This window comes from Armigeres subalbatus, chromosome 3 (genome assembly GCF_024139115.2).
Source record: "Armigeres subalbatus isolate Guangzhou_Male chromosome 3, GZ_Asu_2, whole genome shotgun sequence".
Lineage (NCBI taxonomy): Eukaryota > Metazoa > Arthropoda > Insecta > Diptera > Culicidae > Armigeres > Armigeres subalbatus.
The window spans coordinates 334,558,518-334,585,789 of record NC_085141.1 but is presented as its reverse complement, the minus strand read 5'-3'; the positions used below and the strand labels follow the sequence as shown (position 1 = coordinate 334,585,789).

Below are 27,272 nucleotides of genomic sequence, written 5' to 3'. Positions count from 1 at the left end.
AACCATGGTCTAACTAATCTATAGACTAAGACTAAGACTAAGTATTGGTCAATGTTGTAACTCTGTTGGCACATCAGATTTGGCATGTTAGCATTGACGAATACATAGACGGAGTGGTGGCCATTTTTTCGGGCACCACCATGTACCCGAGCGCAATACAACGGAACGGCGACGGAAACGGCAAATTTGACAGTTGGCCCATATATTTTCTGTCAGATTTTCCGTTTCCGTCGCCGTTCCGTTGTATTGCGTTTGGGGCTTAACGCACACATAGAATTTATTTGTAAATTTCTTTAGATTTTTGCCAATAAAAATGTGTGGATTTTTATTAGTGTTGAATTCTAACAACTAACCATTAGGCAGAGTTGTAGAAAAACCTTTTCACTGGAAGGCCACCATACAACACATTTTAAAATTCAGCTTCTGGAATGAGTTATTGACAAACTATTGCGAGAAGATAGTAAAATTCGAACGAGGGTCCGACGGTCGACCGTCGGAAAGTGGTTCCGCAAACGTCAAATCACTTGATGCACGGAAAATAATGTTGTTTGATTTTTTCGGTGTGAATGCTGATTATTGAAATCAAAGAAAATATGTAACTTTAAACGAGTGTTACATGCCGCTATATCTATTAAATAAGTTATATGATACTTTCAAGGCATTTCGGTACGTATTTATGCGATTTTTAAACATTTTAGACTTCTCGAATATTTTTGATATAAAGGAATATCAACACTTTTCGTACAGTGCATGTCATTTGAAGTTTCCGACACTTAGTCTTCTTCTTCTTCTATGCTCCGCAAAATTAGAAGTTTTCTTTGTTCTCGCAATACTATTGTCGGCGTAGCACCAAGTTAGAATTCGGAAGTCGGGACTTCCGAACCGAACTTTCTTCCGAAGTTTTATTTGTCAAACTAAATTGATGCGTTGTTTAGCGCATCTTTAGGCGAATCCAGCGCACTATTTCCGAAGTTGGGAAAGTTGCCTGTATCTGGAGAAAAATCCAACTTCGGTATAAAAAGCGGTATAAATTTATTCCGGATAGACAATAAATCAGGGCTGCCCAACGTACGGCCCGCAGGCCGGATGCGGCCCTTGGATCCATTTTTTGTGGCCAAGGCTTGTAAGAAAATATACTTCATAACCGGCTCAAAAGCTTTTCTATCTGGCTCTAAAGAGAATGCCGCCTTCACTAGTATTATTGTAGATCCAGTTGAAAACTGAACTGAGCTCTCGCGACAATCGCATTTTCTCCCATTTCCAAGTGTCGCAATTGCATCGCGAGTGGTGCGCAGGATTGCGCACGGCTATGGCATAGATGCGCACTGCTCGCGATGCAGTTGCGACATCCAGAAATGGGAGAAAATGCGATTGTCACGAGAGCTCAGTTCGGTTTTCAACTGGATCTACAATAGTTTGTCTTGAAGCACGGCGAAGAGTAAGAGTTCTCACAGAAGAAATGCCGTGGAAATGCCAACTGCTTACAATCGATACAAATACTGAATGTAATAAACAAGGCACAAGGCACAGGCCACCTTCATAAAGGGAATTGATGATCAACTTCAAATTACAGAAGAATTCTATAGAATATAGTCTATATAGACCAATATTTTAAAAGAGCGTAGAGTAGAGTGGGGCAAGAGTACGCACTTAGTTTTCAAACGATCATGTGGCTCTTATGAAGCAAGCTTCAGTATATCAAATCAATGCCGATGATTCATATATTCTTCCTATATGTTACCCAGCGGAAAAAAATATTGAAATTATTGAGATTAGTTTTAGTAGAACCACAGATAATTCTGTGGTAGAACCCTTTGTGGAGAATATGGTGATAGTTAATATAGATGCAAATGTATTCATAATAAAACATTTATATCAAATGTAAAGTATGCTGCTAAGCATAACTTGTTTCTATAGTAATGATTCTGTTTTCTAGTTTGTGAAAAATCGCAGTACGCTGTGTTTATCTGTATAAAGTTTTGTCAGTTTTGTGAATACTTTTTGGACGAATAGATGCAAAATCAAAATGCCTTAAGAAGCCAGAAAATTTGGAAGCAGCATCGGTCACCACATGGCGCAGTACAAGTTCCCTGAAGATTTATGAGTGATGGTAACGTAACAGTAACGAATTGTAGGTAATGGTAATATTAGATAAAGAAAAATGGACTACGAGTATGCTACTTCGTCAGACACAGATAAAATGTAAATTGAAACCCAATTAAAAATACTCTCTGAAAAAGCAATGGAGCGAGAGGTCTCCAAAATAAAAATGAACCAGAGCGTGAGGTCTCTGTGGAGAAAAAATCTGAGCGTGAGGTCTCAATGAAATAATTTATTGAATGATGATTGGATTGGGAATGGTGTTGTGATTGACAATGAACGACAATTAACAAAAAAACAAAACGCATTATGAAAAACAAGTTCAAAATATGTTATGTATTTCAATTAAGTACGTATCAGATGCTTGACACATCTGTTTTGAGTAAAAGTATCATAACTGAAATTCATTGCATTACAAAGAACGTAATTTGGAATTAAATTACAAAAATATTAACACTAAATGTGAATGACATATGATTGGCAAAATAGAGTTAAAAAAATATATAAAAATAAGCGAATTATTCAATATTTCATATATTTGGTTTGGTATTGAATCTCAATGAATTGGAATTAAAAATTTATATAATGAAGACTTACTGAATGTTGATAATGATTAGAAGTGGATTGAATTAAAGTTTTAATTGATTGCAAGAAATACTTAATAGTTTCAAATTAGATATTAATTGAAATATTTCCATCACTTACACAACGGATGTTTGACACATCTGTTCATCGTTAAACTATATCATGATAGATTAAACCAACGAATAGATACTCAATATGAAAAGACTTCCTGAGAAAGCAATGGAGCGAGAGGTCTCCAACATAAAAATAAGCTAGAGCGTGAGGTCTCTGTGGAGAAAAATTCTGAGCGAGAAAGTAATACAATTTCTTAACTGTTTCGAAAAAGAAAACCCTAGCGATTACCTCGGATCAAACTTCAAGCGGCATATGAACAAAAATGTCGTGAGAAAGACGTGAAGAATGGACTGATATTGAACGACGATTAACAAAACAACACGCACCATGGAAAAGAAATTTTAATTTGATATGTATTTCATTTATGATGTTCTCTCACTTATCTATGTATCAGATGCTTGACACATCTGTTCTGAGTGAAAATATCGTAACTGAAATTCATAGCATTATGAAGAACATAATTTGGAATCAAAATTCGGAACAAAAACAATTCAAACTAAGAATTGATGTGATTGACGTCCTCGTCTAGTGATCTGTTTTAAATTAATAAGTATAAGCAAAGTGATAAATATGAAAGAAATTAGGTTTGGAATCTATTTTAATTGGATATGTTGGATGAATACATCTTATTGAATAATGTTTGGAATCAAGAAATATATTGAATATTTGTTATTAATTAAAGATGGATTGATTGTAAATTTGAATTATATTTGACATGCAAGAAAGGAATATCGTTGATATCAGCTTTTGGTATGTGCAATAATTGAAATATTTTCACTTACATAACAGATGCTTGACACATCTGGTCAGCGTGAAACTATATCATGATTAAAATTGAATTGCATATCAGTTGGAGTTTGATCAAATGGGATCAAATCTTTGTTGGAATTATTTGTCATATTAATTGAAGTGAAAAAAATGGTTGAAATGAGGTTTGGCTACAATATAATTGTGTACATAGAATAAAATCAAAACTGAAGCTGTGTCGGATTGAATGGAAACAAGAATAGAGTTGAATTGAATTTTATTGAACTTCACGGCAGTAAAATACTCAATTGAAGAGTTAGTTATAAATTTGGTGTGGCTTCGATTTGCACTGGTTTAGGATTGAATTTTGATTGATTTCAAATTAGAATGATATGGGATTGAATTTGATTTACATTGTTGTTGAATCGAATCTAGATTTGATTTTGATAAAATTTTAATTGCATTAAAATAGAATTCGGATATAATTGATATATAAAGTGAAACTGAAGTGGATATGAATCAGATTTGAATTTGATTTGGATTAGATTTTTCATTATTTATTATTTATACGGAATTACTATCGGTTCTAACACAATTGATTAATGAGTATTGCGAATAGGTGATTTAGTTGGATATTATATCTATTGCGTGATGCGTACGCAATAAGTATAACATAAAAGATAATTGTTTTAGCTGAATTTGAGATGAAATATATATGAATTTTTATTTCCTGAACACATTATAAGAGTACAGATGGGAAAAGATGTGGAGAATATGGTGATAGTTAATATAGATGCAAATGTATTCATAATAAAACATTTATATCAAATGTAAAGTATGCTGCTAAGCATAACTTGTTTCTATAGTAATGATTCTGTTTTCTAGTTTGTGAAAAATCGCAGTACGCTGTGTTTATCTGTATAAAGTTTTGTCAGTTTTGTGAATACTTTTTGGACGAATAGATGCAAAATCAAAATGCCTTAAGAAGCCAGAAAATTTGGAAGCAGCATCGGTCACCACATGGCGCAGTACAAGTTCCCTGAAGATTTATGAGTGATGGTAACGTAACAGTAACGAATTGTAGGTAATGGTAATATTAGATATAGAAAAATAGACTACGAGTATGCTACTTCGTCAGACACAGATAAAATGTAAATTGAAACCCAATTAAAAATACTCTCTGAAAAAGCAATGGAGCGAGAGGTCTCCAAAATAAAAATGAACCAGAGCGTGAGGTCTCTGTGGAGAAAAAAAATCTGAGCGTGAGGTCTCAATGAAAGATACATAATTTATTGGATGATGATTGGATTGGGAATGATGTTAAGGTTGACAATGAACGATAATTAACAAAAAAAAACAACAAAACGCATTATGAAAAACAAGTTCAAAATATGTTATGTATTTCAGTTAAGTACGTATCAGATGATTGACACATCTGTTTTGAGTAAAAGTATCATAACTGAAATTCATTGCATTACAAAGAACGTAATTTGGAATTAAATTACAAAAATATTAAGACTTAATGTGGATGACATATGATTGGCAAAATAGAGTTAAAAAATATATAAAAATAAGCGAATTATTCAATATTTCATATATTTGGTTTGGTATTGGAATCTCAATGAATTGGAATTAAAAATTTATATAATGAAGACTTACCGAATGTTGATAATGATTAGAAGTGGATTGAATTAAAGTTTTAATTGATTGCAAGAAATACTTAATAGTTTCAAATTAGATATTAATTGAAATATTTCCATCACTTACACAACGGATGTTTGACACATCTGTTCATCGTTAAACTATATCATAATAGATTAAACCAACGAATAGATACTCAATATGAAAAGACTTCCTGAGAAAGCAATGGAGCGAGAGGTCTCCAACATAAAAATAAGCTAGAGCGTGAGGTCTCTGTGGAGAAAAATTCTGAGCGAGAAAGTAATACAATTTCTTAACTGTTTCCGAAAAAGAAAACCCTAGCGATTACCTCGGATCGAACTTCAAGCGGCATATGAAAAAAATGTCGTGAGAAAGACGTGAAGAATGGACTGATATTGAACGACGATTAACAAACAACACGCACCATGGAAAAGAAATTTTAATTTGATATGTATTTCATTTATGATGTTCTCTCACTTATCTATGTATCAGATGCTTGACACATCTGTTCTGAGTGAAAATATCGTAACTGAAATTCATAGCATTATGAAGAACATAATTTGGAATCAAAATTCGGAACAAAAACAATTCAAACTAAGAATTGATGTGATTGACGTCCTCGTCTAGTGATCTGTTTTAAATTAATAAGTATAAGCAAAGTGATAAATATGAAAGAAATTAGGTTTGGAATCTATTTTAATTGGATATGTTGGATGAATACATCTTATTGAATAATGTTTGGAATCAAGAAATATATTGAATATTTGTTATTAATTAAAGATGGATTGATTGTAAATTTGAATTATATTTGACATGCAAGAAAGGAATATCGTTGATATCAGCTTTTGGTATGTGCAATAATTGAAATATTTTCACTTACATAACAGATGCTTGACACATCTGGTCAGCGTGAAACTATATCATGATTAAAATTGAATTGCATATCAGTTGGAGTTTGATCAAATGGGATCAAATCTTTGTTGGAATTATTTGTCATATTAATTGAAGTGAAAAAAAAAATGGTTGAAATGAGGTTTGGCTACAATATAATTGTGTACATAGAATAAAATCAAAACTGAAGCTGTGTCGGATTGAATGGAAACAAGAATAGAGTTGAATTGAATTTTATTGAACTTCACGGCAGTAAAATACTCAATTGAAGAGTTAGTTATAAATTTGGTGTGGCTTCGATTTGCACTGGTTTAGGATTGAATTTTGATTGATTTCAAATTAGAATGATATGGGATTGAATTTGATTTACATTGTTGTTGAATCGAATCTAGATTTGATTTTGATAAAATTTTAATTGCATTAAAATAGAATTCGGATATAATTGATATATAAAGTGAAACTGAAGTGGATATGAATCAGATTTGAATTTGATTTGGATTAGATTTTTCATTATTTATTATTTATACGGAATTACTATCGGTTCTAACACAATTGATTAATGAGTATTGCGAATAGGTGATTTAGTTGGATATTATATCTATTGCGTGATGCGTACGCAATAAGTATAACATAAAAGATAATTGTTTTAGCTGAATTTGAGATGAAATATATATGAATTTTTATTTCCTGAACACATTATAAGAGTACAGATGGGAAAAGATGTGGAGAATATGGTGATAGTTAATATAGATGCAAATGTATTCATAATAAAACATTTATATCAAATGTAAAGTATGCTGCTAAGCATAACTTGTTTCTATAGTAATGATTCTGTTTTCTAGTTTGTGAAAAATCGCAGTACGCTGTGTTTATCTGTATAAAGTTTTGTCAGTTTTGTGAATACTTTTTGGACGAATAGATGCAAAATCAAAATGCCTTAAGAAGCCAGAAAATTTGGAAGCAGCATCGGTCACCACACCCTTATTGCAAAACAAGTGAAAACGCACTCTTACCCCACCGGTGGGGTAAGAGTACGCATTTATCACAAATAAGAGTTAGTAACATGTAATTGATGTTTAATGAACATATATTAAGGAATGTTTAAAGATAACGTAACACTTAAGGGGAGAGGGGGGTCCTAGAAATGTGCACTTTCATACGAAAAACCATTGTTTTGCCTTTCTCGTACACCAAGGTGTAACGAAAAGGCTATATATTCACTTCCAAGACGATTTTGTGATAGAAGCTCCGGAGACCCATAGTGGTATATACCAATCGACTCAGCTCGGACGAATTAAGATGATGTCTGTCCGTCTGTCTGTGTGTATATGTGTGCGTGTGTGTGTATGTATGTGCGCAAAATAAAACTCACTCATCTTTTAAGCACTTATTTTGATCCGATTTGCTTGCAATAAGTTGCATTCGACGGGGAATCCTGTCCCATTGTTTCCTATTGAAAATTGGCCAGATCGGACAATGGGATCAAAAGTCTGGCCAAAATACGATTTATACACAAAAAAACACGCTAAGAAATTCCCACTCATTTTTTTATCTAATCACGAGAAAAACACAAACACCGCTAGGTGGATAAACTTGTATTTTTACATACATAAAATATATCAGGTTTCGCGTGGCGTAAACAAAGGAATTTTCCTTAAAGAAAGTCCACCAATCACGTAACGTAAAATTTGGCTATTTCATCCCTCCCCCTATCTTACACTTTTTGTATGAATCCTCTAAAAATGATATGGATCGTCATACATCTCGCAACCCCTCCCAGCTAAGCGTTGCGTAATTTATGGATGTTCTTTTGATTAAATGAAAAAATTATCATTTAGATGAAATTGTGTTCTTCGTACTATGTTTAGGGCCGATGTCCACGTAGCGGTTTTTCAAGCTGCGTTGAAGCAGCGTTACTCGGCGTTGAATCAGGCTATGAATGCACACGACAAGCGGTAATTTGCCGCAAAACTTCTAACGTCAAACCAATCTGTCACGCCAAATGTCATCCGCCTGCCAGCTGTTGTCAGTTTGTCATTTTTCATTCTCTTCCAATATGAATCGAGTTATCGATTCACATAAAGATATCAAACGTGAAATATTTAAAGTATTACAAATATAAATGTTTGATTTTAATTTGTATGAAGCTCATTGCCCCGAGGTACCCAGCATCAAATGGAGTAATGCACACGTAAACGTCGTGTGCACGACTACATTTGATGCTGGGTACCTTGCGTGGACGCGGCGTGCGCGCAGCTTGAAAACACGCTACGTGGGCATCGGCCCTTAGGTGTACAACAAGTCCTTATACAATTTCATTATTTCGCTTTTTTATACACATTTTTTTCTATGGAGCGTGCGTTTTGACAGTTTTTCCATGGGAAACGTATCCATTGTGTTTGGCCCAAATGCATCTAATTTGAATCAGGTTATTATCCAGACCCAACTTAACTTTTGCTAAGCGCAAAGTTATCTGATGATACTCTAGCACTGGGACAAATATGCTTGGAATTATCAATTTTGTCTTCAATTTCGCAGCATAAATGTCCCACTGAATAAATTTCACTAAAAAACAGTGTTTATCCTTTGAAACATAAATACTAAGCCATTAGAAATTCACTATTTTCATCGATATTCGTTTATCAATCAAAATTTCATGGGGCAATTTAGCTACAAACTGGAAAATATGTTTACAACTTCAATCGCATTTTTCTCAGTTGCATATTTTTCGACATGGGACAGATATGCTTGACACGGCAGAGCGCCGCCAATCAGTCGAAATCCAAACTAAACTGACCTCCATCACAATGGTTTTGATGATGAATAACCGAACAATTTTTCAGGCACATTTTTTATTTATGCGTTACTCTATATTTCCGTGTGATGGTTTGGCAACGGTTGGAGCGACCGCCAAATTTGCCAACTCGCTATTCACCGAAGGTTGCGTTTATCAGAGTCTATTATATATAGAGTTACGCAAAGAGTGAAGCCAAATCTAACTATTAAACTGTCAAACCGTCTACCTATCGAGCAAAGTAAACAAAATGATTGTGGGTAAGGCGGAAGTATTGTTATCGCCTGATGATTATTATGGCAAATTAAAACTCATAAATTGAAATGTAGGTATTAGATTTGTTCTAGAAACAGCTTCAAAAAACTTCAATACACCCCCCAATAAAGTTGCAACAAGAAACTCACGTGTTTGCACTCTGTAGGTGACTTTGGTTATCGAATTAAAAAGCTTTAGAATTGATCACTCCCGTGAAGTCACTTGAAGGGTTGAACAAAAATGAAAGTTTTCAACATTGTTGTGGTGGCTACTTGAACAGCCCCACTTTCGATAAAACCCAAGAGATAAGATTTATCTCTCTGTTGATAATCAGAGAGTATCAGAGATGTAATAAAATGTACTGTGTTGAATGTACGATCTGAGAATCAAATAAAGTACACTCTGAAATAAATTTAAACTAAATAGATTAGAAGTCATACTAAATGACGATTCGCCTGGTTGACCCCGGCTAAGTTTAACGGCCAACAAAACAAGCTTAGTATAACTTTTATTTATGTGGAAAAAGTATAATGTGGAAAGATGATTTAGATGGATTCTGCATCAGATAATGTTGTTTTGTTTGGGCTTTGCTCATTAATTTTTAGAATAAGTAAAAGATTGAAATTTTATTAGATTAAAAGCATAAAATACATAACATAACATACGTAACAATCTTAAATCTACATTCTGTCAAAAAATATCGAATTGCCTGAAATCAATATGGTTGGATTAACCTCGGGATCATCTTTTGTGGTGAGACTGCTGCCTCGATTGCTGCATCTGCCTAAAATTTTCGAAATGGTCCCAGTCTGTACTCGAATAAATCATCATGGTCAGCATGTTGCCTAGAAATAATATTTATTTCAGTTGTACAAACTCCATTACAGTTGTTTTAATATGTTCATCGTACTCACCTTTCTCTGAGCAAATGTTCCGAACAACACCAAAATAGTCTCCTTGTTCGTCGATATGTCCGAAAGATTCCAATAACAAGGGATTCAGCGGAGCTTAAAATATGGATTTCCAGTTCCAAGCAATCTTTTGTGGAAGAATATCTTGGGAAGGGGCCCCTCCTTAGCCGTGCGGTAAGATGCGCGGCTATAAAGCAAGACCATGCTGAGGGTGGCTGGGTTCGATTCCCGGTGCCGGTCTATAGAATTTTCGGATTGGAAATTGTTTCGACTTCCCTGGGCATAAAAGTATCATCGTGTTAGCCTCATGATATACGAATGCAGAAATGGTAACTTGGCTTAGAAACCTCGCAGTTAATAACTGTGGAAGTGCTTAATGAACACTAATCTGCGAGGCGGCAATGTCCCAGTAGGGGATGTAATGCCAATGAAGAAGAAGAAGAAGATCTTGGGAATTTCTTCAATTTATTCAGGCACACTTTTAAAAGAAACTCCACGTGATTTTTTTTGACAGGTAATCACTGAATACTAATGAAGTTTAATTTTGCAATATTCATGCATAGTATAACCACAGACAAACAGACGTAATACTGAAGAAATTACCATCGACCATGGTATCAACGATCAATTTGGATTTGATTGATTGCGCGTTTCACAAGTAGAGGCGCTTGCGTCGTAATCCTTCTAGTTTGACATTTCACTCCAGCGCCTTCTGGTGACAATGTCATACGAAACATTGTTTCGTGTAACATGCTCGAAAGATGGTGGTAGAGGAGTTGAGCGATGGATTTTTCTGAAAAATGTTCAAGCTGTTACGTCTGTTTGTCTGTGGTATAACTTTTAATGCTTCGTGGTATTGAGTTTATTCTATCGTTCGTTTAAACGTCGTATATGAATAAAATGATTAAAACTTATACTATTTTAGTTTTTTCTCGTTTCTGAGTGTAGTTTTTTCCTAACCATGGAGCCGATTAGTCTTGTTCCTTATTTTGTACCAGAAAACATATCACCCTTTTTTGCCTATTTATTTAACTAGATGTTACAGTGGCGACGAGGATAAAACTGATGATTTTTTGTATGTTTTTTTTTTCATAGTTTAAATATTTAATTCCCCGTAAAAGTTTATTTCTAATCGGCATGTTTCAATTCGAATTTTTAGATAATTTTGTGTTATGTGCGGTAAACTGGCGATATTTCTTTTATTTCTTTTCAAATGTCTTTATCAGTGAACGATCACAATGAAAACGTGTTTTTAAGTTTTGTTGCTATCAAACTTTTTTGACAACCAGTTTTTAAATTTCGAAGTGTATGCAGATGCACATTTGTTTAAACAGAAAAGAATAATCTTTTGTTAAATTTTAAGCTACATTGTTCTTATGTTTTGTGTAGTCATTAATTATTTTTTATGTAGGCATCATTTTGCAAATGGCTCATATGTGAAGTTAGAACACAAATATTTTAAACGACAGCTTTTCTGTATATCATTATGGTATACTGTGACGAAAGACATAAATTTCAGTGATCGTTAATTTTGTCATTTTGCTTTTATGTGCGTGTGATTGCCTATTTTGTTTTGTTCGCTGCAGTATAACGATAAATAGTAACGTATTGTGTATCGATATGTATTACATGAGCGTATTCTCATCAACATTACAGCAGAGAGGTCAACCGATTGGAAGGAATCGCCATACGTCGAAGTTAATTCGTATTAATTGTTGTAAAAACTAGTGCCCTCTGCTTGCAATGCAACTGCGATGATACTTTCTCAGTGAATACCGTGAATACATTTCAGCCATTACTATTGTCAGATTCTCTGGATGTAATACACTGCACGGCTTTTGTAATGTTCCCAAATGGGTACACGTAAAAAAAAGTAATTATTTTATTCATTTTATTGTATTTATGGCCTTCATTATGTATAGCAACATACATTTCATTCCACTGCATATAATCTTCATAACTTATTTGCGTTCAATGTATTTAGCGTGTCCATGTATTATATTTCGCTTTGCTATGGAAAGTATAAGTTTTGCCTAATGGTAAAAATGTATAAGGCTAAACTTATACTTTCGATTAGGATCGGGATTGAGAAAAAAAAACAGCATGGCGCTGGAGCAGCTCAGAGATCCGGTATTTTTTCAATAGATTGCAGTGATTCAACGAAGTAAACGTTTTTTATTTCGGTCTGCAGTAAATGGTTACTCACCACGGAACGGATCGAAAATCTTGGCTCGATCGGCCCGCCTACAGTTAAGGTAACATAAAAATTTATATTCGTTTTTCAGTTATATAATTGAATATTTTGTTTTGATAACTTATAGCGAAAAATGGCGATGCACAGCATAAACTGCTCGAGAGAAAAACAGGTACGTAACATAATTATTATGGAAAAGATTGAACACAATCACACAATATTTTCATGTTCCAGTGATTTGAAGATCCCGAGCTGCAGCTGCAGATCATGATCCGGTCATAGTTAGCACCCGCGAAAAAAAAATGCCCAAAGAAAAACCCGCTAGCATAATGATATGCGTCTACCTGCATTAAAACCTGCATCTTGTTTTATGAATGATTTAGGATGTTTATTATACAAATAGAAAAGCCTAAACATTAAAGTGACCTGAAAATGAAAGAAAACGGGATAATTATCTGTCATAAAATTAATTTGAGAACCAAATAATGTTGTTATTGTTTTCCAAATGACGATCATAAATTTAACTTATACAGGTTATTTATCGACGCTAATCATGCATATGCACATTTGACATGAAATGTATAAGTTTCATGTTATGATTATCTTATGCAGTGTCGTATAGTATCTATTCCAATTGGGTATATGTTTCATTACGAAATCGCAATGGCAAAAATGTATGTGTTTTGCCGAATACATTCGTTATGAAGATTTTTTTTCGTGTACTTGCACAAAACTTCACGCGGCGAATGACTGTCGAAAGGTACGGCCGCGCCAAACCATACACCGCAATGCTATTCACCCATAAGAATCAAGTAAACGGGGTGCAAAAAACGCGGCGGTACCTTTCCTGAAGGGTACGCCGCGTGCAATTTTGAGAAAATCAGGCAATATTTAATCGGCATTCCGTTGCATCCTGGAATACTAGTGGATATAGAGAGCACTGAGAAGCTGATGAAGATGTTTTGCGCCGTTGTTAGAAGAGACATTGGCATGTTGTCCAGAATTTTTACAAGCGAGAACGTTTCGGTGGAAGTTTACTGGTTTTAACCAATATCAGCAGTTCCCGCGCAGCACCAGCGCACCATTGATCGCCAATATGATCACGATGGCGACAAATGCGTAATGGTAAGACTGATGATCGGCGATATGGTGGCTACGACAAAGAAGGGAAATCTGGATTTAAAACGCGAGATGGTGAACGCATGATTAAAAGCTTTAAGTTGTGCAGATTATTTAGAAAACAAGTGTTGTGGACATTTGTCCTTTTTGTTTCGAACTTATTAAAGTTTGTTCATCTATACAAAATAGGTAGCTATATCCAGTATAGCAGAACAAAAAGTATGTTGATGATAAGAGCTGAAGACAACTTTCAAATGAAATTAAGTGATATGAATGAAAGGTTTTTTATCTCTTGTTACTGGAAATAGTTAACTTTTTAGTGAAACGTTCATTAGAGCTCTAACTCAAGGGAAGAGGTGTTGTGGTGGCTACTTGAACAGCCCCACTTTCGATAAAACCCAAGAGATAAGATTTATCTCTCTGTTGATAATCAGAGAGTATCAGAGATGTAATAAAATGTACTGTGTTGAATGTACGATCTGAGAATCAAATAAAGTAGTTATTTCCTAACCATGGAGCCGATTAGTCTTGTTCCTTATTTTGTACCACACAGCAAAAAATAATGTAATCTGCTTCGATGTAATTCTAGCGATGTACCAAAATTTCAATGTAATTCAAAAATCTTAATGCATAATAACATTCATTTTGATGTAATTTCACATTGCCTTGAAATTACACAAAAACAAATTGATCAATTCCCTTTACGTCGCATTTGTGTGATATTTGATTGTCGAAACATCAAATATCACACAGAAAATGATGCAACCAATAAGATCCAACAGAGTTGTGTAAAGTTACACGAATTAGATACAATATTATATACATTGGTATATAATTTTATCGCAACACTGCGGACTTGACATTGGACTTCTGCAACGATGATGCTGTTTTGTCGCCATGTTGTGTTGGATTGGAAGTGAAGTTGCTTTGACGGTAATTTTCGGTGTTTTCTCGCGGCTTTGATAGTTTGGTTTATAAATTATAATAAATAGTTTAACGTATTTAATTCGTGTGTATTTGATCAAAAGAATGTGTTAAATTACGTGAAATTCATCGGAATGGATAAACGGGAGATCCGAACGGATTTTTCACCTGAAGTGTGGGCTTGATTTTCGGCGACGAAGGCGAAGCAAAATAAGAGTGAATTTCAGGCAATGGAATTCACCAGGCCGATTCTGTATGCAATCCTCAGAATGGGATACAAAGTGCCTAATTCAGTACAGCGTAAATGGATACGGGTAAATCCGATCGATCCGATGGATTAGCATTTCACGGATTTCGACGACGACGGCAATGGAGAAAAAGGACTGATTTCAGACCATGGGGCTGTGCATGCAGATCCTGAGGACAATTCTTAAAATGTGATACGTGCCACTTCAAATGCTGCGCAAAACTATCCCACTAATATGGGGAACCGCGATGTGGTTGCAATGGCCATGATAGGCTCGGGTGAAACCGGTTGCTTTTGCATTCCGCTGTTCGAGAAACTAAAACGACGAGCGATCAAGTTCTCTGCTAGTGCGTTAATACTGGCTCACGAGGGGAAGTTTTCGAATTTTAAAACGATTCTAGCACTTGCTGCCGGATGTGATCGTTTCTACGCCAGGTCGAAACCTAGCGGTGGTACACTGTGCGTTTGACGAAGGTGACCGTCTTTTCGAGATGTGTTTCGGCGAGAGGAACACTATCCGAAGGTGGCCTCAAAAGAAACAAATGGCCTGGTTCTCCGCAAGTTGTTGGTCAACTTAACGAAGGCTGGCTTGAGCGAACTAACGCTGATCCGTTTGAAGAACAATGTAATGAATAAGGTAAGTATTATTTAGGATATAATTTGAAATAGGGGACATAATCACAATATTACAGTATAATAACATTTTCCTATAAAATATTATTTACCCTAATTATTTTGATTACAAACCGTTGTATTTTTTATTATATCCATATTATACATTTTAGGCTAAAAACGGAGCGGCATCTGCGTTGTCTTCTTTTTGCTCGGTCCATAACTGCACCTCGCCAACTACGCAGTCTATCGTTAATCATCTTCCTGACCGTTCTTCTCATGTCCGTCAAAGAGCGGGCGTAACGTAAGTACATAGTTAGGGTCAATCCCAACGTAGCGTCTTTCCAAATAACGCAGGTGTACATCGACGCGGCAACGCAGCGTTATCGCTTTTTCCCGATGCACACCTGCGTCTTTTTGACGACGCGTATTTGTACGCAGTGTTGAAAAAACATTACGTGGGCATCGACTTGCATATCCAAATGATTTTCTCAATATATTCGATTATGAAAGGATTACTTTACAGAAATGGATCCTAACGAAATTGCTAAGGATTTTTGTTTTATTCTGGATGGTAGGATAGAAATCCTATCATTCCACACTGCATTTTTTAGGATTCCTCCTTTGAAGAAAATGAAATCTATCGAGGAAACTCTTTAGGAGTTCTGTTGAAAATCCTTTGTGTATTCCAAACAAAACCTTTAGGACATTCTGAATGAAGGTCCATTATGTTCTGAGCAGAATAGATTGAAGATTTTGAGCGGAATACTTTAGAGATTTCGAGCAAAATACTTTGGTGACCTCGAACGAAATCCTTAGGAAATCACAAGCGGAATGCTTTGTGCATTAGGTTTGTAGATTCTGAACAGCACTTTTGTGGGAATTTCAGCAAGAATATTTTGAGAATCCATTCGGGATTCCTTGGGGAATGCTTTCGGGATTCCTTGGGAAATCTTTTCGGGATTCCTTGGGGAATCCTTTCGGGATTCCTTGGGGAATCCTTTCGGGATTCCTTGGGGAATCCTTTCGGGATTCCTTGGGGAATCCTTTCGGGATTCCTTGGGGAATCCTTTCGGGATTCCTTGGCGAATCCTTTCGGGATTCCTTGGCGAATCCTTTCGGGATTCCTTGGCGAATCCTTTCGGGATTCCTTGGCGAATCCTTTCGGGATTCCTTGGGGAATCCTTTCGGGATTCCTTGGGGAATCCTTTCGGGATTCCTTGGGGAATCCTTTCGGGATTCCTTGGGGAATCCTTTCGGGATTCCTTGGGGAATCCTTTCGGGATTCCTTGGGGAATCTTTTCGGGATTCCTTGGGGAATCCTTTCGGGATTCCTTGGGGAATCCTTTCGGGATTCCTTGGGAAATCCTTTCGGGATTCCTTGGGAAATCCTTTCGATTCCTTGGGGAATGCTTTCGGGATTCCTTGGCGAATCCTTTCGGGATTCCTTGGCGAATCCTTTCCAGGATTCCTTGGGGAATCCTTTTCGGGATTCCTTTGGGGAATCCTTTCGATTCCTTGGGAATCCTTTCGGGGTTCCTTTGGGGATCCTTTTGGGGTTCCTTGGGGAATCCTTTCGGGATTCCTTGGGGAATCCTTTCGGGATTCCGACGGGAATCCTTTCGGGATTCCGACGGGAATCCTTTCGGGATTCCGACGGGAATCCTTTCGGGATTCCTTGGGGAATCCTTTCGGGATTCCTTGGGGAATCCTTTCGGGATTCCTTGGGGAATCCTTTCGGGATTCCTTGGGGAATCCTTTCGGGATTCCTTGGGGAATCCTTTCGGGATGCAGAAAACATATCACCCTTTTTTGCCTATTTATTTAACTAGATGTTACAAACATAATAACAAGAGCATCATTCAGAATAAGAGTAAGAAGATCCTCTTTGCGCAACTCTATCGAGCATTTTATGTGCGCTAATGGCCGCCACAATTTAACTAATGTGCTGGTGGGGTGCAATCGATTTGACGTTTGGCTTGTGTCGTTTGACATCGCAGCAATCATCATCATCACGATTTAATCATTTTGATGATGGAAACTTATCGTTTTTGTGTCAAACGACACAAGCCAAATTTCAAACTGTTTCCACCCTACCAAAACCTGAGCTTGATTGTGACGGCCATTAGCGCTCGTAAAATGCTGGATATAATAGACTCTGGCGTTTACATTTCCCAAACCTATAGATAGTGGAATATATAGATGAGCGAAGATAAATCCTCTGTCTCCAAACGAGCTGTCAAACGTGTCTCCAAACGAGCATGACGTCACGATTTCAATGGAAACGTTAAGGGCTGTGACGTCATATGTGCGTGTGCACGGGCAAAAAAATCGACTCAGCCATGCTTTCGCTCATCTATAGATTCTACTATCTAAATATACCCAAACCCGTTTACCAACGACCGGTGCGAGTTCGCGTCATGATAGAGGTTGCTATTTTGGCTTTATTTGCGCACTGGTGGGGATCGTCTTAGCGTGAAGACTGAGTAACTTTTTACCCAAAAAATGGGTAGAACCAGCAAAGCGTGTGTGGGGAAATAACGGAAATAACGGCAAACTGATTTGACATTTCCTCATCAAAAACGGAAACAGGAAAAAAACGGAAGCTGTCGTTTCAAATAATTAAACGAAGCGATCCAAATGTGAATGAAAAAAAAAAAATATTCAGCGTACGCTAATACGAAGTGAATGCGAGAAACATGTTTCCAAACATATTGGCGGAAGCTTTTAGTAAGTAAAATCATAATGGTATATTGTCCATTTTGTAAAACTATAATGTTTAATAATCAAACCATCAATCTTGCAGTCAGAACTGGAGTCCTGCTCGATGCGCCTAACCGTGATAAACAATCGGCGTTTTCACGGTATTATGTCGCAGCCACGGAAGCGTTTCCCGAATTAATCAATGGTGACGTATTTGGCTACTTGGATTACATCCGGCACAATCCACCGCGGATGGTCTTTAAAGATTTCGAATTGGATAAACCGAAAAGTAACCTGGAGGCAGTCACACTACGCCAGGAGGGAAACAAACTGTTTGCGAAGAAAATGTATGAAGATGCAATGGGCAAGTACAACGAGAGTATCTGCTGGGCCCTTGGCGATTCGGAGGATCTGGGAATTGGCTTTGCAAACAGGTTTGTGGCATAGTTCTAACATTTATAATTTATTTAATTGATATCTACTAGAGAGCTATTCAATTTGGCAACTAAAGATAACCAAATCTAGCAAATAAAAACTAATTCTGGCGCCATTTTTTGATAACATATCTTGCGCCTAGAATCATAAGGGCGTAACTGTATTGAAATTGATCGATTTCTCTTCTGTTGTAAGAAACAATCATCCTTTATCACACTAATCCAAACTTCTGCTAATGCGCCATTGAACCATGTCAAACTCTATTTTTTTTTTCAAGGGGTATTACACAGTCCATGTTTTGATATATTCTGTTTGTTTGTTAAACAATAATAATTATTAGGAAATTATTCAAAGCTTTTCATTGCGATTGTCAGACGAGTTAGTATTCGTACTATCCCATTTAATTCCGCAACTTGATTGTAACTTTTCAGATATGTAAGGCCGTCGCCGAGGCCGTCTTCAGTGTCTCGTACTTTAATCGAGTCAAGTACGAGACACTGAATACGACTAAGATTGAAGTTAGCCTCTGTAAGGTTACAACCACAGTGGTGAAATCAAGCAGGAGATTTTTTCTTATTTGATAGGTCATCAAAACTGTCCTTGAGTTCAGAACTTGCTATCTACAGTCACAATCAGAGTCTTATATGACAGTTGATTGCAAGTCCTGAGCTCAAGGACAGGATGTTCAAACCGGGTACCTCCATTCTGCTACGCGACGCGTACTGTTAGTTTTTTTCCTTTTTTTGTCTGGTGGTAAAGTCACACATCCATTCTTCTTCTTATTGGCATTACATTCCCCATTGGGACATTGCCGCCTCGCTGGTTAGTGTTCATTAAGCACTTCCACAGTTATTACCCGCGAGGTTTCTAAGACAACTTACCATCTTTGCATTCGTATATCATGAGGCTAACACGATGATACTTTTATGCCCAGGGAAGTCGAGACAATTTCCAAACCGAAAATTGCCTCGACCGGCACCGGAAATCGAACCCAGCCACCCTCAGCATGGTCTTGCTTTATAGCCGCGCATCTTACCACTAGGCTAAGGAGGGCCCCAAGCCCCATATCCATTACATATCACTATCCGCCGCGAGCTCCCAGGTGAACCAGCTCTTTTCAAATGTTGGTATTGAATTAGTGTAATTGGCTAAAAAAAAGTGTCAAATCGGACAATATGTTAAAACATTATGACCAAGAATATTGCTATGAATACCGCTAGGGCGATTATTTAAAATTTTAATTCATCCTTTCATTCCAGATCGGCAGTGTGTTATGAAATCCAGGAATATGAATTTGCCTTAGCAAACATCCAACTGGCCCGACAGCACAACTACCCGGAAAGATTGATGTCTAAACTGGTAGCACGAGAGCACAACTGCAACGCGAAAATTCAAGCCAGGGAAAATAAGTCCTCGAATAAATGTCCGAAATTTGTGATGAAACTGGAAGCGAACCCTACGATTCCTATCATGGTCAAGGGAATAACATTGGGGAAATATCGTGGACTTGGATACGGGATGAAAGCCGAAAAAGATTTCAAGGTCGGAGATGTGATTCTGCACGAGCGGTCTAAAATAGTTGCGAACGGTCCAGAAGTGAAATTCACTGCTTGTGATCATTGTGCTTCGGGTAATGATGCGCTCTTAATTCCATGCCCTCATTGCGTGGAGGTGATGTATTGCACCCAAGAGTGCTTGCAAATCAGCTGGAAGGAATACCATCGTTTCGTCTGTGGTTCACTTAAGATACTGAGTGCTGCACCTTTTGGTGCTCACTCCATAGGATTGAAGATGTTCTTCTATGGACTGACGCAGTTTAACGACAACGTGAATGAGATGATGAAATACTGTAAAGCAAACACCCGGAAAGAAATTAATCCGTTTGACAGGAACTATATCAAACCTGACCCATTGGATACGTTCAAATTTTTCCATACAGTAAAAGTGGAGAGATCTTCCTCCATGATGAACTTATTGACACAACCTTCCGCTGCTTTTGTTTGCGGAATCTATTTCGAACAACCACTGATCCGTTCCTTATTCAAAAAGAAGAAGCAACTGAGATTCATGTTGCAATCGATCCATGATTACATGAATGCATCCTGCAAAATGATCATAGGTCTATGGGATAGCGTTCCGTTTTTCCAACTAGCGTCGTTCTTTAACCATTCCTGCGTCCCCAACACACACACGGTCTTCAACTCCGGAGAGGTAAAGTTCATTGTTTTGCGCCCCATCCAGAAAAATGAGCAAATTCTGATCTCGTACGAATCCGGGATTGGCAAAACCGATAAGTTGGACCGCTTCATCATGACGACAATTTTGGACTTCACTTGCGCGTGTGAGATTTGCAAACCGACCGCAGCGCCCAAACTAATGAAGCGGCATCCGCAAGCGTTCCACAAACATTTGGAAGTGGTGCACCAAATTGTAAGGGACGAAGACTGCACGAAATTGGATAAGCTTAATGCTGCGCAGCAGTTCATTCAGCTCTACGGCTATGCGCATCCGCTGGTTGAGGTTCGTGAGTTGATCATACTTTACCAGAACTTGTTACGGATGTCTTTCGACGACGAAATGATGGATCAGATGCGCAACAAAATAAGCGTTGGAAATTAACATAAATTTCTTTTTCATAAGTATGATGAATTTTGCCATTTTTGTTTAAAGGTTACTTAAATTTCAATTAAATAATAAAACGCAGAATAAAATCACACCCTGTTCCATTTTTGGTCAGGCAAGCGCAATATTAGGGGCCGATGGAATGTATGTGAAAAAAATCTACCGAATTGACCTTTCTCGTCAAAAATTGCATCTCGTTTTATTGTCTCAATCGATTCTTTGGCTCACTTAAGGTCAACCTTTCCCAAAGAAACCATATTTTTTAAGTCTCTAACTATTTCAACAATTGAAAACAAAAGACAAAAAAATATGGGGTTGTATACAAGACACGACCGCTCGACGTAAACTACACCTTCTTAAAAGTTTAAGATTTTGCTTGAGTAATTTTAGTTTAATTTGAAGGTAAAATTAGTGAGTGAGTTTTTAAAAAATAAGTGGTGTTAAATGTTCTGTGGTTTCCTTCCTAGCTTAGTGGACCGAGGACCAATTCATTGCTCTCTGCTCAGCTGTTTTTATTTATTTATTTTATTTCGTCAACCAACGTAGACTAGTACATATACATATACATGTTTGTTTTTGTAATGCTATAGTATAATTTTTTTTTAGATCTTTATTATCGTGATTTTTTATGCTTACAATAAGTTCATCACGTGTATAGTATAATTAAATAATAGTTTTTTTTAGTAAAGCGATGTATAATTTGATTTTGAATTTATATTGCTGAATTTGTAATGTTTGTTCTTTGAAAATACTGTCTAATGTTATGCCGAGACATTATTAAGTCAATAGTTTCGCAGTGTTGATTGTAAACAGCCATCATTCGGTTGAGAGGCCCAAATTTGGCGTAATTTGTTCGGCAGTGGTTGGTTAAAAATAATGTTCTATGTCGAAGTAGCCGAGAAGGTATGTAAAAGTTAAATTTCGAAAAAATTTCAGTTGAATCAACACGGAGAAACTATATCATTAACAAATGAAACCGTTGCACTTTCTCGACGCTCTTTCAAAGTTTGTATATTTATAAGCATGCAACGTGCTTCATAAGATGGAAGAGGAAATGACGTCCAACCTAGTTTACGAAGAGCGTATATTAGAAATTGTTTTTGTATTGACTCTATTCTTTCTTGTGGTTGTATAAAGCGACCATACAATGCTACAATATTCCAGTATAGATCGTACATATGAAATATATAGTGTTTTGATTGTGTAGGGATCCTGAAAGTTGAAGCAAAACGCTTGATAAAGCGTAGCATATTATTAGATTTGTGGATGATTGTGTTATAGTGATCAAAAAGAGTTAGTTTCAAATCTAAAATCACTCCTAAATCCCTAACTCTTTCGTGTCTTTCTACAGTATTGTTCCCTAATACAATTTGTGTATTTGGTGTTATTCTTTTCTTTTTCTGTTGAATGATATTATACAGTCCCTTCCCGATTTTGGCAACACGACCGGATTTTAATGTTGCCAAAATGGGGATGTTGCCAAAAACGGGAAAAAAATTTCATACAAAATTTCAATTTTTTTTTGTTTGTGTGATTTAAGCTAAATACTTAGAATATGTACTACAAAGTATGTGGAGTGTGTTTAAGTGATGCACGTGCATCATAATTGACATTTTTGCGATATTATTCATAACTCGGAGATTGTAGTTTTCACAAAATTGAAACAATCTCCAATTTCAATTTCATATTTCGTCAATTTCATAATACAAATTGAATAATAAAATATTTGAAATTAACAATAGCATCGGCCACGTCCTTACAAAAAATTGTGGTGACAAGAAAACGTTTCTATTGTAGCAAACTTTCTTGTTGTCGGTGTGATTAAAAGTAAAGTTCTGTGCACAATTTTCCCTGACATTATGGAAAAAATGAACGCAAGGCATAACACATTCCATTGTTTAAAAAAATGGTTACAGAAATCTGCATTCTGCACATTGGTCAAGCGTATCCAATGTAGATGGAAGAATCTTACATCAGACTGAAGGGGAAAGCAAAGCAGATCGGACAAGTCATTAACACGTTGAAGACAAAGTGGGCTCAAGAGAAGACAACGGCCATTCACTACAAGCTTGTATCAATAACGACAAAATCAAGGTTGTTTAAGAATTCGTGTACTTGGGCTCACTTGACCTCCGATAACGATACCAGGAGACAAATTCGAAGACACAACGTGGCAGGAGAGCGTACGTACTTTCCAAAAAACACTCCGATCGAATAGAGTTCACCGCCGTACCAAACAGACTCCCTCATTAAACCGGTGGCGGTAGTCCTCCTTGGACACGATATCTAGACAATGCTTGTGGAGGACCAACGCGCACTTGGAGTAAAAATAGTTCTCTACAACGATGCGACAAGCATTAGAAGGCGATGTGTGCAGCGATCAAGGTGGATCGATCCTCCTCCAGCCTTAGGCTGAATAAATAATAGTAAAACCACATCTGACGCATCACTCGCCTATCGAAGCAGCTAGAATTACACCAGCGATCTCATGGGAACTTCACAGGGGGTACTCCACTTCTGATACCTCGCCATCACAAACACAACACTTGAGAGCAGGCATTGGAAGTGTGAATGAGCATTGATCTATTGCAATCGTAGCATCCATAGCCAATGAGTGAACTGCCTCGCTCAGATGGATGCCAAACAACGAGTAGGAGTGATCGTTGCTGTGATAAACAATGAGCAACACCGTCTAACAAGCCAAGCCATGTAACCATGTAATCTACGATTTTTGCATGCGTACCCCGCTTGCTCTAGTACACTGAAGCCAAGCAATCAAACCACATCATGCGTTCTGCTTTATTCGCTCTTCTTTCAAGGTGATAAGATAGTCGAGAGAAAGTATCAACGCCTCCCATTCAGTGTGCTAGAGTTCTAGACTCTTAGAGGTCTTCATTTTTAGAATGCTTGAATGTCTTCTTCTAAAAGCGCACCATATCGACGCTCATTGTTGTTTTAGCAAGTGATTCGCTTCACTCAATATGCTCCTATTGGTGAGCGTTGAAGATCATTAAGGACAATCATCATAGAAGTTTTTTTAAAAGTACTCGAGTTTTCAAGCACACCACTTAATACGGAAGCAACGCACAACTGTCATTTTCATTATTTCAGCTTTGCTGCGACTTTTGTGCGTTGCTCCCATATTGAGTGGTGTGCCTTTAAAAACGCGAGTACTTTTAAATTTGGATTCTACGATGATTGCCTCTAAACGGTTAATCATCGAACGTCCAATTTCAAAGATCTTAGGAAGCTCATAACTTGCCCCGCGGCAGAGCATCAAGTTGGCTTAGATTAACCCGATTTTTTCTCATGATCTGATTTTATTCAATGCCTGCTTGAGAACCTTACGGTTACATGTTACCAAACTCTTACCATTATTGTTGAACTGTTGTAAACATGCTGGAATCCAAAGGGTCGTTATGCAATTGACACATCAGGAAACTGGAAAAGCCAACCGTGTTCTGATATTAATCGCTAAACAAATTTGCGTCAATTTTAAACAATAAGACTCTTTGAAATAAAATTGTTGCTTATTATCTATACGGGAATGCAGCAGAAATACAGATAAAATGATAAAATGACAGTTTCTCGGCTGATATCGGAAAAGAGGCGCATAATGACCAAAACGACTTGATGGTTATATAGCGTATTTAGAAAATTGAATGTGCTAATCACTAGCAATTAAACCTAATGGGGTATGCTTGCTCCTGGATCACTCATGCAGTATCGGTTGCATTGTGATATAAACAGCGGGCTTCGCTTAATAGGTGTTGTACTATGTACAACGGTGTGAGTCAGCTTGTCGACGACAAAATCAGTGAGAGTGCTAAAAAATAAGACATTCTACGGTGGGCTGGTTATATTAGGGTAGTGTGAATAGGGACGTGGAAAACTTGAATAAAAGAGCAGAAAAGTTTCAATAGAAATTGTTTGCAATGAGCGGTGATACAAGTGGTGATTCGTTATCTCAGTAAAAGTGCCCACATATTCACTTTTGGTTTTGTTTATCCTATTACATATAAATAAAAAGGTTTTAGCTCTAAAAAGTAATAAAACAATATGTTCGAGTTTGTTGCCAAAATCGGGAAGAAAATGTTGCCAAAAACGGGTGTTGCCAAAATCGGGGGTAGACAAAAACGGGTGTTGCCAAAATCGGGATGGGACTGTATTATGTTGCATTTCTTAACATTCAGTTGCAATAGGCTTTTTCTGCACCATGTATAGAACATGTGTATTTCATTCTGGAATATGATTATGTCGTCTTCATTTTTTATTTCCATAAATAGCTTTATGTCATCGGCATAAATTAAAATCTTTATACTTTTGAGAATGAAGGTAATGTCATTTACATATAATATAAATAAGAGGGAGAGATAAATAAAAGATGGGAGCCTTGTGGAACTCCTGAAGTGACTTGAATGGGATTGGATTTCTTTCCGTTATACTTTATTATTTGTTTACGGTCTGTGAGATAAGATTCAAGCCATCTAAGGAGTCCTGACTCAATTCCACTTTTTTGCAATTTGAAGAGTAACATTGGAATGTCAATGCGATCAAACGCCTTGCTAAAGTCAGTGTGGAGAGCTTCCACGTAGTTACCATTAGAGAATAGTCAATGAATTCTATTAAATTTGTAGCGGTAGAGCGACCTTTGAAAAATCCATGCTGCTTATTCGTAATTCTGTTTTTAAGTTGTGAAAATAATTTTTCATTGATAATGGATTCAAAAAGTTTGGGAATGCAAGAGATAATAGCTATTCCACGGTAATTACGAATGTTAGATTTTTTGCCTGATTTGAAGATAGGCACAAGATAGGAGCTCTATGTATTCGTCAATGATAGGAGCTTTTCCATACCCTGGGAAAATTTCCGGATTCGAATGACAATCTGAAGAGCCAAAACAAAGGTGCAGTCAGCTCTTTAGCCAGACTATAGATAGTAGAATCTATAGATGAGCGAAAGCATGGCTGAGTCGATTTTTTTGCCCGTGCACACGCGCATATGACGTCACAGCCCTTAACGTTTCCATTGTAATCGTGACGTCATGCTCGTTTGGAGACACGTTTGACAGTTCGTTTGGAGACAGAGGATTTATCTTCGCTCATCTATATATTCCACTATCTATAAGCCAGACTATTCATAAATATCGGTGGAATACCGTCAGGACCAGGGCCTTAAGATGCATTCACCATGATCTGATTAACACCGATATCCCTAGCGAATTCTGGGATAGGCGCAAAAAATCTAGGTCGCGATCATGTTCCGAAAATGTGGTGTTTATTTCTTGGAAGAAATCTCCAAAAAGATTACAGATATCTTCCGAGCAATTACCGACGCGTTCGTCTAAATACATGGTTGACGGAAAATTGTCTGATTTTAATTTTGATTTTACGTAATTGAAGAAGTTCTTTGGACATGGCTTTATTTCGTTTTCTGTTTTGGTGTTGTGTTCTTCAAATGCTTCATCAATTGCTAATTTTAATTGATCGCAGATGTTCAAATATTTTTCCAAATTTTCATTCGTCTTGTCTAGCTTGTAAGTTTTATGTAATTTTTGTTTGCGATTCTTCAAATTTTTTATTTGCCTATTGTACCAAATTGGATATTTTGAATTTCCGCTCCGTCGTTTTCTTCTTTTTGGGACCTCGTCAATAATAATATCAAAAATAATGTTATAAAAGACATCAACGGAAGATTCAATATTACCTTCATTCTCTAAAATTTGCTTCCAGTTAAATCTACTTAGCTTATGTCTTATGTTGTCATAGTTTGCTTTATTGTATTCAAGGACTTCTTCAAAGTCACAGTCGCTGGGTTTTTCATATTGATGAACGAACACAGAGTATTCGATTGCCGTGTGGAATGTTTCGTTTTTCCATAAGGGATTCAATGATTTAGTCACACAGAAATCTTCTTGAATATTGGTTAGTAGGATATCAAGGTAACAGTTCTGTTGATTTTTAATGTGATTGATTTGGTTAAGTCCTAGGCTAGCAGTTCTGTCAAATATAAACATAAGTGTTTCATTTTCCCCAGCGACTGGGAGTAGAATTTGTTCGTTCTCTGAATCCGGAATAAAGTCAACGGTGCGTTGGTTAAAGTCTCCGTAAATATGTACTTTGACTTCAGGTGGAAGTCCCGATAAAATTTCTTCTGCAGTTTTTAAAAAACTTTCATAAGATGTTGTTTGCGCATGTTCCGGTGGGAAATACACAGAGGAGAAAACATGGGTTTCTCCTGCAATGTTAGATTTCACCCAAACATGCTCAAAGTTCTTATATTTTTTGGTAGGAGATGATTCAAATATGACGTCCATTACTTTTGCGATTTCTAGACCCCTCCCTCTGTCACGCTTTT

The 27,272-nt window shown here is 36.8% G+C and overlaps 1 protein-coding gene and 1 long non-coding RNA gene across 2 annotated transcripts; both read left to right on the top strand.

Annotated features, from left to right (window-relative positions):
* Positions 1 to 12,100: 12,100 nt before the first annotated feature.
* Positions 12,101 to 12,555, top strand: LOC134224570 (uncharacterized). The gene is made up of 3 exons (XR_009982982.1): positions 12,101 to 12,314; positions 12,381 to 12,425; positions 12,488 to 12,555. It is a non-coding gene; the product is annotated as an uncharacterized LOC134224570 (long non-coding RNA).
* A 5,201-nt stretch (positions 12,556 to 17,756) lies between these two features.
* LOC134221305 (uncharacterized) lies at positions 17,757 to 21,024 on the top strand. Its single transcript, XM_062700508.1, has 3 exons — positions 17,757 to 17,885; positions 17,962 to 18,292; positions 19,553 to 21,024. Exons 1-3 carry the CDS (start codon positions 17,855 to 17,857, stop codon positions 20,910 to 20,912), a joined length of 1,722 nt encoding a protein of 573 aa, XP_062556492.1. The 5' UTR covers positions 17,757 to 17,854; the 3' UTR covers positions 20,913 to 21,024.
* The last annotated feature ends 6,248 nt before the right edge of the window (positions 21,025 to 27,272 follow it).

What these genes read in the sequence shown, in the direction of transcription:
- LOC134221305 (XM_062700508.1), top strand. Translation starts at nt 17,855, where the DNA reads ATGTTTCCAAACATATTGGCGGAAGCTTTTA. An exon ending in CATATTGGCGGAAGCTTTTA is followed by an intron (nt 17,886 to 17,961) that starts GTAAGTAAAATC and finishes TCAATCTTGCAG; the next exon opens with TCAGAACTGGAGTCCTGCTC. An exon ending in GGAATTGGCTTTGCAAACAG is followed by an intron (nt 18,293 to 19,552) that starts GTTTGTGGCATA and finishes CTTTCATTCCAG; the next exon opens with ATCGGCAGTGTGTTATGAAA.